Consider the following 16040-nt stretch of genomic DNA (forward strand, 5'->3'; position numbering starts at 1 on the left):
TACTTAAATGTGTAAACAGCAACTTTTCTTGGGGTGATATCTATCAGTTCAAATGAGAATTACTATTCATAAAAATGTTGTTAAAGCCCTAACTGAGAAAACACAAAATTTTTAAAACCAAAATCAGATTTCTCAGCCTGGCTTTCTCACACATACTCTCTCCCCCATACACACGTAGGTATGAGAAAAGAAGAAAATAAGTCAGGAAAAGGTATAAAATTTGATTCTGTGACAATGTTTAATTATTGTCTTGCTAGAAGCTAACATTATGAAGCTGCAGTATTAAAGCAACAGCAACAACAAACTCAATGAAAGCTGTTTGGCTTAAGCCAGTATTATTATTCACATTCTATTAAAATTCCTATTACTTTATTTTAGTTCTTCAACATTATCACCCTCAGTTTACAATTACTTCTAAGCCTGAAGATGCATGAAACTCTAAAAAAGAGCTTTCTACCACGCTGAACTTACTTTTTCACTTATCTCCCATATACTTTTTAAAATAAAGAACAAAAGGCACAAAGTGTTAATGACCTTTCCATACCTAAGGTTAAGTTAAATGTCATTCTAAAAAGTTTGGTTGTGATAAGACTATGGCTAACCAATCATAACTTCAGAATTCCTGCATGACATCATAAGACCTCCCTAGAACACTTTTTCTCCTCCACCTACTTCAATTGTTCCCATAACTCTGGTAACAGTCAGAAAACTTTCCAGCTAAACTCCGGATAATACTTCATACAACTTACAATATTCTATACTGTGATCATCACAACAGCCAAGGTAAGAAACAGATTTCACTGATTATGGCAATTCTTACTGTCTATAACTCAAACTTACTGAACTTTTTAAAAAGTTAATCATATTTTATAAACTTCAGTTCAAAGTTAGATAATAACATGTCTGATTGACATAAAGCTTAATTTCTAAATAAATGCTTATCTATTCAGTTATAGTAAAAATAAGACTTAACCCAGAAATGATAAAGACAGCATTCATCTTTGGTTCTGGTTGTTGGTTTGTCTTTTTAATTTAACCTTCACTTTTATTTTGCTCTTCAAAAGTAAATTTCTGCCAATTAAAATATCTTTCAATCATGTTACCATGTTTGGTACTAGTGGTGATTTGATTTCTCCATGCAAAGTAATGGTTTCATTTTGTTATGTGTTACTCTGCTGAGAAGTAGGGTAGGACTGAACTGTCTGCTTACATCCGGAATACTAAGAACAGTTGTGTTACTGGCATGACTACTCCAATATTATCATTATTATTCTTTACAGGGAATATTAATGAAGTGGAGTTTAAGAACATATAGCACGAACTAAGTCCAGTCAACTACTATTAAAAAATCCAAGCTTTTAATAAATTGATTTATTTATATTAAATTCAATATTATATCATAAATAACAAGTTTGGACATTTCAAAACACTTGTCAAAAACATGTAAAATTCTTTCTGAAGTTACAGAACATTAATTTCTTTATTTTAAAAATAAAGAGACGTTATTTTGGTAGCACAAATATTCCTAAGTATCTCATTTGAGTGAATTTGATCAAATGAATGTTTATTTTGCCTATTAATGAATATACTTTTATCAAGTTACTATCCTCCAGTGTTCCTCGGTTTCCTCTCTTGTATTTGGAAGGTGCGGAGGAGGATGAAAAAAATGCCCAGGAATGGAGATGTCACCATAAATTTTATAACTTCTGTTTAAATTCTACTCTACTCTTTATCCTCATTTTAATATATGAAATGTGTTTTCATTCTTAACTTTCAGTCAGGGCATAAAGGATACTACACTGATTTTATTTCATTATTTTTATTTTTATGTATATGTCAAAATAAAATTTAACCTCTAGAATTCTAAGTTCTTATGACAAATGTTAACTCTATTGCTTTTTATAGATACAAACTTTGTATAATTCCTTATGCAGCTTTCCTTGAGGCATGCAAAAGCATTTCTAATTTTTGTCTACCACTGAGGCACCCTAACTGCCTCTAAGTATCTTCATATTCATAAAATGTTTTTCCTTTGATATTACACAAGAGTCACTCAGTGCAGGTGTTTTATATGCAGATTTATGCATTTTTACTCAAATATCTATCAAATTACATTCTCACACTTCAAATGAGATGTTCATGAATTCTTTTATAGTACCAAAATTTCACATCACATACTGCTCCACGAAGTTGTTAATTTCTAGAAAAAGCAGAAATTCTGCTATTAAAGTTATCCTTCGTGTGTCCAGATTAACGGAAATTACATAGTTACAGTGACTGTTATTCAAATTTGAAACATAATGCCCTAGTGCCAGACATAATGTCCCAACTAGTTCATCTCTTTCATAAGGTGAAATTTAAGTACTGTCTCTGTTTCATGTGGTTTAAAACTAAGTGCTTAAAAGAAAAAAAAAGTGTCTGATGAAATAAAATGGAAGAAATGTGAAAGATGTTTAAATCATGAAAAATTGATTAAGTCTTAAAAACACGTGAAAGAGCTAGAGTACTCTGTCTAACTAAGAGGAGTCATGTCACTATCATTTCCTAAAACTCAAGTATCAAAATTATTTTAACAGTATTTCAGTGGACATAAAGGAAAATAATATTCCAGAAAAAATTGCATTTGGTTACTTATTGATATTATTTCTTAATCTCACTAATTAACTGGAGATAGAATATTTACATAAACAAAATAGTTCCCCAGAGGAATTAAAATTTTAATGTATTAAATGTATTAGGTAAAATATAAACTGTGTCATGTATTAAAGTTTTAAGTAAAAATTAAATGTAAAAATTAGAGTACCTAAATTAGACTGTATATTTATTACCAATCCTAGAAATAAAGAGGGTAATTAAAACTTCCTTCTTTATTCTTGAACAATTTTCTAAATGCACCATATACAAATATTTCATTTGATCCTCTTAAATCCCTATATGTTTGACACTCCATCTCCATTTTACAGTTTAGGAACAGATGCAAAAAGGTGAACTGCCCAAGGTCACAGAGCTAGGAAATGGTGGAGCCTTGGCAAGAGCCAAGATTTTATGACTCTAAACCACATACACATCTCATCCACTGATCAACATGGCTTAAAAATAAATCATGACATTGGCAAAACAAAATAAATTGCAAGTCCTCAAATGGCACTCTAAAAGGCAAAGTTAGAGGATACAAACTTCTATTTTAATTTAAAACCACTCCATTTCATTTAAAGTTAAATTTATGCATGAGGTATGATGTCCTTAATAGCCTTATAATATTCTCCTGATCACTTTCAAAGCCAGGGATATAAGAAAGTTATAGATGTCCTCAGTTATTAAGCGATACACCCTGGAAGACAAAACTCAAACTAATTGCACAGATTTTAAAGAACAATAACATGCACAAATTAAAGTTTCTTTTTATTTAATTTGTTTCATTGCTTAAATACTCATGTCTTTAATCTTTAGCTTTGATACCTAAAATTCAGGTTAATTTCTCCTCAAAACTTTTCAAAAAATTACATTTTGTTATGTACTGTTTCTTAATCTCACTAATTAGTTGGAGATAAGAGAATACTTCCATAAACAAAAACCACACTTTCGTATTTTATTCAAGTTCCATATTAAATCCTTGGCTTTCCTCAGTTTCATTTCTGACCTCCTCACATTCTACCATTTAAAATATTCAACCTCATTTGTTCTGAAGTGCTTGAATAGAGCAATCTTGCGTTATTTATGCTATGAAAGTCACTAACTTTCATCTAAACTGTTAACACAGTACTGATCACACCAGCAAAGAAGAAAACCTGAAGTTTAGAAATCAAGGAAGTGATGTTTCTAAATTACAGTGACCTAAATCAGATAATATATAGTCTCTTTGAACATTTCCAGAAATAGTACATCAATGTTCTTACCCTACATAATTCTGAAGCATGTATTACCAGAGAAACACAAGAAAATGAGGCCTGGGTATACAGCTCCACCCCAGTAAACTTGCAGTCAACTGAGGACCTCTAGTGCTTTCTAAAATGTATTTCACCTTCAGGTCTTTCCAAAACGGGGAGAGGGGAGGACCAACTTACCCACATTAGTGGGGATATATTTAACTGGCATTCATTTTCCTTAAAACTCCTCTGCACTTCCTCCTCACATGCTTCCCCTCCCCCCTGCCCAAGAAGAATCTGAAGGTTAAAAAGAATATTTTAATTGCAAATAAATTAATCTTAGCATAATAAACAGACAATAAAAACAAGCCTACAGACTAGCAACAGCAGTGTGCCAATTTCAAAGAGAAACTCTGTATGCTGCTGTTTAATGAATTTTCCTAAAGGATGAGCTTTGAACTGAGGGAAACAATTCATTATGGGGTCAATTTAGGGGTTGAGAATATGTTGATTTTTATATGTTTACACAATTCTTCTCATAACCAGGCAGAAGCAGCTTGAAGATTCTTTCAAATAGCCAGTGTGGACCAACAAAGCTCTGGAAAGTTGCTGACACAAAATAACTTCCAATACAACTTCCAAGTTTATTAGCATTAGGCAATCTCAAAAGGAAAATGATTCTACCAAAGTGAACTTTTGGATGCCAACAGATTGATGACAAATCTAATGATGAACTGTCCTGATTTAATTCAACAACCACAACAAAAAAAGATGCATACACAATCGCTTCTGGATTATCTGCAAAAATGACAGCAAAGAGTAGGAAAAAATAATGCCCCCCCCACAATAATCCTAATATAGACAAGTCCTGTAACTCAAATCTATAGAGACTTCTAATCTTCTGAACCAACCAAATGGGAAAAATTTTTCAAAAAATGATCTGTCAGACTGTAGTCTTAGATGTGTATTACTTGAATTTACTAGCAAAATATGTCCATGTTTATTTTACTAAAAGCATAAACAAGCAGATAAAAATTAAAGGGAAGCAAAATTCTGAATACCACAAATAAAGAATCTAAGGAATTTATGGTTTCAGCAGAGGGAGTACTGAAAAAAAACTGAAGTTCAGTAAGTTCTGCAAAGCATTCAAAGTGCTTAAATTACACCTGGGGATTACTGCTCAGCGTATACAACATTGTTAAGGTATCAATTGTCTAGCAAGTCATAAAGCAGACACCAAAAGTTTGCAAAAGTCTACTGAGGTTCCTTTTGCACAAGAATGCATCTGATGTTACCTTAAGAAATAGAAATCAATGCAGACAGAGTGAGAACTACTGCAGAAGCTGACAAGGTACCTTGCACCCAAAATGTTGCCTAACATGGCACATGATACCTGTTGAAGGATTAGAGTTGCCTGTAGTTTGGTCTCTCCTTCTACTTCAAAAAAACAGAATACTATCTTGAACTTGACTGTATTTACTTCCCAATTTCATCTTTTTGAGCAAAAGGGGAAAAGTGGACAAGCAAAGGCTTTATAAATCCTACAAAGAACAGTAAAGGGTTATTCTTCCCATCCTTCCAAAAATTAGAATAATCACAGTGCCCACAGACATACAAGATACTCTGTGGGTACTTTTCTGCCTCTTAAATGTAACTCAAGAGACAGGGATCTGGCACATCTACAACCAAATTCCTATCAAAGCATCTTTCATATTTTCAATATTCTGATACTAGGGCCCAGATGGTGAATTAATTTTCAAAGTATCCTTACTCCTCTTGCCCTAAACACTTAATTTACATAACTGTCATCCTTTTAAAAAGCCCCCCCCAGGGGGGGTGTTGGGGGGGGTAGAGCTAATTTCAGTCTCCTTGGCTGTTTAGGCCAGATGTAAGTTCAGAATACCCCAACACAATCTATTTCTGACTATCCCAAAAGAATGCTCTAAAAGATTAAGTTAAATGAAAATACAGTGAAACTATTTTTCTAGGCTCTCCACCAAATACTACTGCATTAACAGCTTGGCTCTAAGAAAGAGAAGAAAAAAAAAAGACTGCAGGAGTTCTAAACTCATAGGATGGTTGTGACCACAGAGGAGGAAAATAAAAAAAGATAAACACCTGACAACCATGCCATAAATTATGATGTAGTGAAGGTCACAGACAACTCTAAAAATAGGACTGTGCTGTTCCCACACACAGTTTTTCAATTCTCAACATAGGACTGGAGGCCCCATCTTGTAGGGATGAATTTTGGCTTAATTATTATCATACAGATTTTGGAAGTTCAGCAGAATTAGGACTTAATGCATTTCAGATTTTACCACTGTAAAATAAATTGGGCCCAATAAACTGCTTGCATATAGCTAACATTTCAGCATGTAAAGTAGATTTGTTTTGGTTTTAGCATAAGGTTATAAAGTGACTACAAATCACTTTAGAATTATAACATATTTCTAAGTTTGACAAGAAATAAGACAGTATCTTTGGTTGTCTCCTTTATAATTAATTTGTCTCCAGGAACAAACTATCCTTTTCCAACAATAGTTGGCTGAAGTATTATGAGATCATCTTTAAAATCTATTCATTGTATATTCCTCATTAGATAGCTCATCTATTTAGGGCACACCTCTTTGCATTTCACAAACACCAAAAACCCACTTGTACAAAGCCCAGTTCAGGCTAACAAAAAGAAAGAGACTTGAGAAGAATATTGGAGATTATGTGTTTAAATATCAAATTCTATTTTCTACATGGTTAATCTGTTAATCACAGAACTATCTTTGATCATTAATAATTTTCTAAAAATATTAAAGTAAATCATAAAAACCCTTGTTCAACTTCACTGACTTGTTCAAATGGTACTAATTTTGCACTAAGTACTAGAATACAAAATAAACACATGATTTCTGACATGAACTAGAATTCTAGTTGGGGGAACAAGCATGTAAATCAAAATTACAGCACAGCCCGATAGCCATATCTTGATACAGGTAATACCAGAGCCCTAGTAAAACCCAACAGAGGTGATAACCAATTCTGCCTTAATGAGTAATGGAAGGTTTCATTAGGAAGTGATATTTAAACTGGGCCTTAAGGATTAACTGAAGTTTGCCTGGCAAAGAATCAAAGGTAGAAGCAGGGGAGGGAAGACATTCCAGGCAGAGCCAGAACAACATGTGCAAAGGACAGAATCATAAAAGGGAATGAAGTATTTATGGAAAGGTGACATGTTTCATGTGACTCAAGTACCACTCACCAGTGTCAGGGTAGGGAGTGACTCTTGTATATGTTTCATGATGAATAACTGGCCTGCCCTTCCCTTTCCATGTTATATCTCACAATAATTTTAAAATTTAGACCTTTTATACAATTTAAGTCCTGAAACTTCACAAAAATTAAGTTTAAATAGGAATTACCAATGCTAATTCTTTACAACTTTCTTAGTTGTACTGTTATATAAAGAGATTAGTCAGATTTATATAATAAAGTAATAAAGAAAAGCTTCTCCACAATTACCCAACAGTATAAATCCACTATATCTATAATAAACAAATATAAGCTGAAACAACTTAAAGGATGCTTCTTAAGGAACAAAAGAAAACCCCTTTATTTCTATAGTATTTTACCTGAGGAATTTTTTTTAAGTAATTAAATTAAATTTATACCAAGCTTATGCTGTCATTTTCTATTAAGTAACAGCCACTTGTGTTGGAGAATGAAGAATATGTGCTAAAGACATATATATATATATATATATGCACTAGAGAAACAGTTTGTTACCAAGTCTTTGAAAGAATGAAGTTTGACCTAAGTTGGTTTTTTGGATCTCTTCACTATATAGGCCAATACTATGAAGGAGACCACAGTCTTCAGCCAAATGAAAGCCCATAATTCAAACATATACTACCAAATGTAAAATAGATAGCTACTGGGAAGCAGCTGCATAGCACAGGGACTTTGTGACCACCTAGGGGGGTGGGATAGGGAGGGTGGGAGGGAGATGCAAGAGGGAGGGGATAGGGGATATATGTATACGTATAGCTGATTCACTTTGTTATACAGCAGAAACTAACACACCACTGTAAAGCAATTATACTCCAACAAAGATGTTAAAAAAAAAAAAAACTTAATAGAGCCAAGTTGAAGTGCTTCAATTATATAGAATCTAACCACCATATACCACATGGTTTCTTTGTAACAATCAATGAGGAGTTCTAACTGATCAGTTCTAATATATATCTTCCCCTTCCTCATTCTTTCAGTTCTTCCCTCTGCTGTCTTCAGCACTAGTCTCTCTCAGAAATACAGCTGAAGGTTGAGATGGATTTTCATGAGCTATATAGCCACTAGAGAGAAAATGAAATCAGGCAGCTGGTGTAAGGTAGTAATATCTTGATTAGCAGTGATATATCAACAAATGTTAACAGCTATTATCTTTGGCAGTTAATTATGGTTATTTTTTAAATTCCATTTCTAATTTTTCTTATTCAAAATTTATATAAACGTATCCTTATTGACAACAAATATCACCAAATGTTAATAGCTATTATCTCTGGGCAGTTAACTCACAGCTAATTTTTAATCTATATCTAATTTTCTACAATGATCTGTTGTTTTAAGTTTTGTTTTGTTAATTAATTAGCAAAGATAATTGATTAGGCAGCAACTAATTAATTAATTAGACAGAATAGCTTGTGGGAGGCTCTCAAAGAAAACAAATGGAAACGCTGTTCTTAAGTACAGGTCCTTTGCAAATAGCAACTGTCTGTGGTAGACAGTGAGATAATGATAATTTTATTACTATACCTTCTGAGTCTTGACAGCCTTCAGTACTTAATATCATCTTGTTAAAAAGTTACTTAAAATAGCATATTCTACAAAGCTATAAAATCATAAAAAGGAATGAGAAACATTTGAATCCATAGTTCTGGTAAAACACTGCTCATTGAACTATTTTATTCTGGAGTGAAATCAACATCCAGAAAATAATTTAATGCATGCATTTCTTATTATAAGACTTGCTCGGGAGCTATTTATATACTAATGTTCACAACAATTATGCTCACAGAGAAACAGCCTTAATAAAACTATATGTAAGGACTTCCCTGGTGGTGCAGAGGTTAAGAACCTGCCTGCCAATGCAGGGGGCACAGGTTCGAGCCCTGGTCCGTGAAGATCCCACATGCCATGGAGCAACTAAGCCCGTGCACCACAACTACTGAGCCTGTGCTCTAGAGCCTGCGAGCCACAACTACTGAGCCCGCAAGCCACAACTACTGAGCCCACGTGCCACAACTCCTGCAGCCCACATGCCTATAGCCCATGCTCTGCAAAAAAGAGAAGGCACCACAATGAGAAGCCCACACACCGCAACAAAGAGTAGGCCCCACTCGCCCCAACTAAAGAAAGACCGTGCAGAGCAACAAAGACCCAACACAGCCAAAAATAAATGAATTAATTCTTAAAAATAAACTATATGTAAGAACTTTTGCCCAAGGGAATAGCCCAAAAGAAGCTGCATCCTAACCAAACTATACTTCCAGTCATTTTGAGAAGAGGAGGCAAAGACTAAAGTTATTACACCCCAAATACAAGACATCATGGTGACCATCACCAAAACAGACTGACAGAGACAGAGCAACACACACACAGACTACAGAGATATTTGATGTCATAAATACAAATAATGTTGAGGAAGAGGGATTAATGCAAAACTGTGTTCTACCTGTTCAGAGGATGGGTTACACATATTATGCTAATCCATTTTCTATTTTTACATTCCAGGCAACCTAAAAGAAGATAGTGATCTCACACTTGGCTGGCAGCTTTTTATCTTTCTCTTGACCGTTTAAAACTTCAGGCTTCCTGCCTTCCTGGTGTCATGGATAAAGTCCAATACCTCACTCGCTCTGCTATAAGAAGAGCTTCAACCATTGACATGCCTCAACACGCACGTCAAAATCTCCAGAACCTATTTGTCAATTTCTGTCTCATCTTAATATGTCTCTTGCTGATTTGTATCATCGTGATGCTTCTCTGAAGTTCTGCTGCTATCTCCAGTGCTGCAACTTATCACCATCAGCTTAAAATCTATCATCCCATGAAGAAGGGAAAACAATACTATATAAGAGACCACTTCCTAAGTAGAAGAATTTCTTTGTGAAAAGGTCAAGATTTGGAACAAAACAAATTGTTAGCAAATGTATTCATCTGCTGGATGTTGTAAACATAAAAAGGGCTTTATTTTTAAAAATTAACTTTAAAATGACTATAATGTAAGTGTGCATAATATAACTGCTAATTTTCTCAAAAGAGCTTATAAGTTTCTATCCCAAATCTTTCCTAAGGATGAACTAGGGGTTTAGTTTTGAAACTGCACTGCTAACACGTTCACTTCATATATAAAGCATTAGCTTCACTCTTTGGGGGTAAATATAATTTATACTGTACTGTAAAAGCCTCTTTGATGTTTATTAAGTATTTTTCAGGTCTTCATCAAGTATATCAAAATAATTATTCAAATGAAATGTCATCATTTGAAACAGCCCTCACATCTGTTATCTTTACTATCATCATACAGAAGTCTTTGTAGTAAGTCTATCAGAATCAACATCTAAAATAGAAATTATGTTTTTTCTATACTACCCTAATATTTTAAGTTTATGAGAATCAAGTTAAAAAAAGCAAGACCATACCCTTACATAAGTAAAATTTAACTAATTTCTTCAAAGAATTACAGAATTTTAGCACGTGTAGGTAAACTGTAAATCTGTTCTCTCTAGGACTTTATGATCAGTAGACAAGAACTGTTGGTTAATTTAACATCTGACATTGTGATTAGCCATAAATACTAATACACTAATAGAACAGAATCAACCTTAATTTAAGGCACTATAGCTAATTATCTGAGTTAGAGCACATAACTGCCCACTATATCTCTGGAATCATGAAATTTTAAGACATTAGAATGATTTTACAGGTTGTCTTCTGTTCTAATCTCACACTCAATGTAGGCAAGGAAAAGAATAAAAGAAAAAATATTATTTCAAGCATTAAAAAATAAAAATTTTAACTATCTCTCCAAAATTAACAAATTCTTTGATTAAATTTTGAAATGAACTTTTTATCCCACTATTGTTTATGATAGGGCTTAGCTATTTTCCTTAATCTATCACCCAGATGGTAAATACATATTTGGTAGGCCACTCAACTACGCTAAATTATAGATCCAGCAATACTAATCTATAATGATTTTCTTGCTGAATACATTTCCAGTTTCCCCTCTAGTCATTTCAAAGTATCTTCCAACAACTCATTAAACAATAGAAGTAAAAATTGGTTTGGAAAATATATTCACCAAAATTTGGTAATTTAAATTGACTCAGTTTAAAATTAAGTCTAAAATGGTTTACACCGATATTGCACAATCCAATAATTTTAACTTAAATTCAAGACATACTACCGGTATAGTAATTATTAAAGGAGTAGAAAATATGTAATTTCCTATATGATTTGCCAAAATATGGTTACTAAAAGAATTGGAAAAGTCAGTATTGACCTTGGTTTGTAACCCAAGTGCTACTAAGAAAATAGTGAAGGAAATATTGCTTTTAAGTTTTTTCTGAATCCCTGAGGGGTACTGGAGATAGGAAGGGGGATAATTTTGGTTCACTGGTATCTGAGAACAGAGGGATTTCTTGAGTGAAACCTCATCTATGGGTTGGATATCCCTAACATCAACTAGAAGAGCTTATAAACAAGAAGTAATGCATTCACTTCACTTGTGTCAATAATAACCCATGCAAAAAATAACCAAGTTCTGTAATTAGCTGCAATGATCTTAAAAAATAAGTGGAAGGGCTTCCCTGGTGGCGCAGTGGTTGAGAATCCGCCTGTCGATGCAGGGGACACGGGTTCGTGCCCCGGTCCGGGAAGATCCCACGTGCCGCGGAGCGGCTGGGCCCGTGAGCCATGGCCGCTGAGCCTGCGCGTCCGGAGCCTGTGCTCCGCAACAGGAGAGGCCACAACAGTGAGAGGCCCACATACAACCAAAAAAAAAAAAAAAAAAGTGGAAATTTTGCAATAATAAATTCTATCCTTTTCATTATGTTGCTCATCACAACATCAACTTCAAACCATAAGCTGTGAGGTTATGGAGTTTTTCTTAAGTCAAACAGAAATAAAGAATTCTTTTGTTTTTCATTCTGCCTTTAACAGAAATTAAAACCTTATACTTGAGGATTACAGAATACTGTACCTTAGATTATATTGTAAAACAAAAACCCATTCTTTAAATGCAACTTATTTATTCTGTTTATCATGATGTGTAAAGAGTAAGATATAATGAACTATATATTTAAACATTTTAAAATACCAAATGCTCAAATATTTTCTACTGTAGAATAAACTCTAATCTTACTTTACAGGGTACCAAAACTGAACTAATTCTTAAATGTTTAATGTTGTCTTTTTTATTTTATCTGGTCCAAAATGTTTATTTAATGCAAATCACCTACATTAAAATGAACCTTCTTGAATTCAGTGAAATTGCTCATGATTGATATGACCATAAAACAATCTAATTATAAGCAGTTTTGATTTTGTAGGCTGTTTTCAGTGACTTTCCCCAAATAAAATAAGCTCAAGATTTCCTAGTACAGACACAAGAGGGCAGACCTACATAAAACAATGAATTTCCGCCTGTCTAGAAGTTATTTATCCTTTGATTATTTTTGAGTCTTCTGGAAAAGTGAGAAAATGGTAAAATTTCAAAAAACATTTGCTCTTCTTCTAAATAATAGCACACTTAAAAATGTCTAAAAATTATATGCCAATACTATATAGAAAAGATGACAGATTGAAAAAAGCCAAACGCATTAATAAGTTTATTCATGAAAACATGTATACAGGGCTTCCCTGGTGGCGCAGTGGTTGAGGGCCTGCCTGCCGATGCAGGGGACAAGGGTTCGTGCCCCGGACCGGGAAGATCCCACATGCCGTGGAGCCTGTGCTCCACAACGGGAGAGGCCACAACAGTGAGAGGCCTGCGTAACGCAAAAAAAAAAAAAAAAAAAAAAAAAAGTATACAAAAATCAATTATATGCATTTTAGTTACCTAGTGAATGTCATATCCTATCTTTTGAGAGTGTCACAGTGTCCACATCTTTCAATGCAGTTGTGCTATATTATGTTAAACAGTAAAAAAGTTAAAAACAAAACAGGGTGCAAAAATAAGAATAAAAACAAGAAAACTTTCTTTTCAGAGAATGTAATAGAATACACAAAATGCTCTCATATTAAAAATAAAACCTTTCATTTATATGTGATGTTAGACAAAAAGCAAGTCATTTAGCTTTAAGTCATTCTACCAAATATCTATATTTTTTATTTATATAGGAGAAATCTTCCAGTAAGATACGTTGAAATCATTAGGTGCCAATATCCTGGCTGATCAAGCCTCTCCTTGGTTAAAACAAGCACAAAATTTTATCTTCCTCTTCTTAATGATTGCAACCCAGAACTCAGAAAGATCCTACAGAATATAAGAGAAAAGAAGAACCACTTCTGTCTGGGGGGTCCACTGTGAGCTTATACGGATCCAATGGACACTCTTGTGTGTAGAAGTATGCATCCTCCAATCCCTTCTCACGTCACCCCAAAAGGGAAATGCAAAAGGGTCCTGGAATGGGAAACAGTCTTTCCAAAGAGAAGATGATAAGACTTTGCTGTTGGTTCTTCTCTTATGTCATAGTCCATGTAGGGTTAGACAGCTTTTGGGGAAGGTGGAAAGTGAGCAGCAAATGTAGAACAGAGGAACGAACCAAAGATTGTGGTGGACATTGCACATGGAGGCCTATACTCTAATCAACTGAGGGTATTGATGGCTTCTCTTCATTCACAAGGGAAAACACTTCAGAGTTCCACACCACCTACACTCTAGCTAATTTAATAGGAAACCATGGGAATCAAAGAACACCATGCACATAAGACTGTGAGGCTGGCTCAGTAATTTAGAACTGAGTTCTAAGAGGAGCGACACTTCCATGTTACAATACTAAACTTTTGAAGGTGTAAAGGGAGAAAGGAGGTTCTGAGGATCAACTGAGATAAAACACTCTGACAGCTACAAAATTCTAGATAAATTTATGGTGATGTTAGATTGTGACTCTCAGCCAAATTCCTTTTCTTTGTTGTAAATAGTTTTTTTTTTTTTTCCCCTTCACGGTGACAAACAGTTGTCCTTGAAAATCATACACATTCTCACAATTTATGAGATGGGATAATTATTATTAAGCCTCTTCCCTTTATGCAAAAATTAGACTAAAAGGAAATCAATGTTTTTAAAGAGACTTAAGAAAAGACAAAGATGAGAGCTTTTAAAATACAGTATTTAGAGGCTCCAAGGAGAAGGTATTTAAGAATTTTTTTTCTGTAGTAGTCCAAAAGAATTAGAAGAGAAGTGGTCATTTAAACACTGCAATTAAAGTGTCTAGGTTTTCCTTACCTGGTTTCATCTTTCTACTATGAAACTTAAAAGCACTATAAAGAGACCATCCCAAAGAAGGGTAATCAAAAACTAGGGCTTTCCAAGCACAAACAAATTGTGTCCCTTATAGCCTTCTTCCTGTACCACGCACCAAGAAGATTTAAAAATAAGTTTTCTCCACAAAGCACCTCCAAGCTCCCTACCCTCTCTGCACTGCTTCAAGGTCAGGGAAAACTTCGATTACAGAAGTGGGTCCTCCCACCAGAATGGAAGAAGGAATGAATTAGTACTTATTCCTTTAAATTCACTCAACTCTCACAGTTACCTCCCTATCGCACCTACCATTCTGCAGGTTGCAGCAGAACATTCAGCCCCTCCCCCCACCACCCCAGGCGGCTCCACTTCTGTGTAAAGACACCAGGTGCAGAAACAACTACTTCAACCCTGCTCTCCTATAATCACAAGCACCTAAGAACTAAAATATGGTAGTATTTGATAAATTAGGTCTCCTATCTTTCAACTGCTTGAATAGATAAATCACAAATAAATCTGGTTAAATTGCTCTTTTCTGATTTGTAATTCACACATCATAATGATACTTCTGTTTGGTTATGCAATTTAAATATATATAATCAAGATGATAAGAACTATGTCCAAAACAAGAGTAAAGAAGGCACATGCGATGTGCTAAGGGTTCTCCTGTGAATGTAGCACATTAGGTTATGCGTATGTTTTGGAGCTGCACTCAGATTTGTGAGGTTCCTAGATAAGTGATCTCCTTATCCTTTCATAGAATATATTCCTTTAATCTTTGTTATTTTTTTATTAGTAATTGTAGCGATTAGTAATTTTATGTTTTTGCTCTAGGGAAATTTTACAATTTTTGATGGAATTACTTTGTTTCAGAAAATTCTGGCAATAGAAAAAAAATTGGATGATAGAATTTATGAAAAATTCTACAGATAATTGGTTTCCCAGTTAAAATGAGCTGTAGAAAATTACCATGGAATAGAAAACATTTCCACATCAAAAAATTTAAACACTTACATGTTACATTAGGGGGTACACACCATTTTTCTTTTATGTAACATTATCGTAAAGTGCTTTCCTTAAAATGGTTAATAAATCCTGACATCCAATTTAATTGAAAAAAATAAGCATATCTATTTTATAAACCTAAATACATACCAACCACTATCAAAGCTTTATAAATGACTTTAGTTACACCTTCTCATTTTATAGATGTAGAAACCGAGAAGAAACATATATATGGCCAACAGGTACATGAAAAGGTGTTCAACATCACTAATCATCAGGGAAATTCAAATCAAAATCACAATGAGATATCACCTCACACCTATCAGAATGGCTACTATCAAAAGACAAGAAATACCAAGTGCTGACAATAAGGTAGAGAAAAAAGAAACCTGTACATGTTGGTGGGAATGTAAACTGGTGCAGCCACTATGGAAAACAGTATGGAGGTTCCTCAAAAATTAAAAAGAGAACTACCATATGATCCAGCAATTCCACTTCTGGGTATTCATCTGAAGAAAATGAAAACATAAACTCGAAAAGATATATATGCACCCCTATGTTCATTTCACCTTTAATGACAATAGCCAAGACATGGAAGCAACCTAATTATTCATCAGTAGATGAATGAATAAAGAAAATGTGCCATATAT

At 34.1% G+C, this 16040-nt stretch overlaps 2 protein-coding genes across 2 annotated transcripts in view; one reads left to right on the top strand and one right to left on the bottom strand.

Annotated features, from left to right (window-relative positions):
• The window catches only part of CEP85L (centrosomal protein 85 like), a 159291-nt gene that overhangs the window by 91699 nt on the left and 51552 nt on the right, over positions 1-16040 (bottom strand).
• Positions 674-10323, top strand: PLN (phospholamban). The gene is made up of 2 exons (XM_059083872.2): positions 674-783; positions 9651-10323. The coding sequence occupies exon 2, from the start codon at positions 9748-9750 to the stop codon at positions 9904-9906; it is 159 nt and encodes a 52-aa protein (XP_058939855.1). The 5' UTR covers positions 674-783; positions 9651-9747; the 3' UTR covers positions 9907-10323.

Source organism: Kogia breviceps, chromosome 13 (assembly GCF_026419965.1).
Source record: "Kogia breviceps isolate mKogBre1 chromosome 13, mKogBre1 haplotype 1, whole genome shotgun sequence".
NCBI classification, from domain to species: domain Eukaryota; kingdom Metazoa; phylum Chordata; class Mammalia; order Artiodactyla; family Physeteridae; genus Kogia; species Kogia breviceps.

Bases quoted from the DNA above. Each gene is read 5' to 3' on its own strand.
- PLN (XM_059083872.2), top strand. From the start codon at position 9,748: ATGGATAAAGTCCAATACCTCACTCGCTCTGCTATAAGAAGAGCTTCA.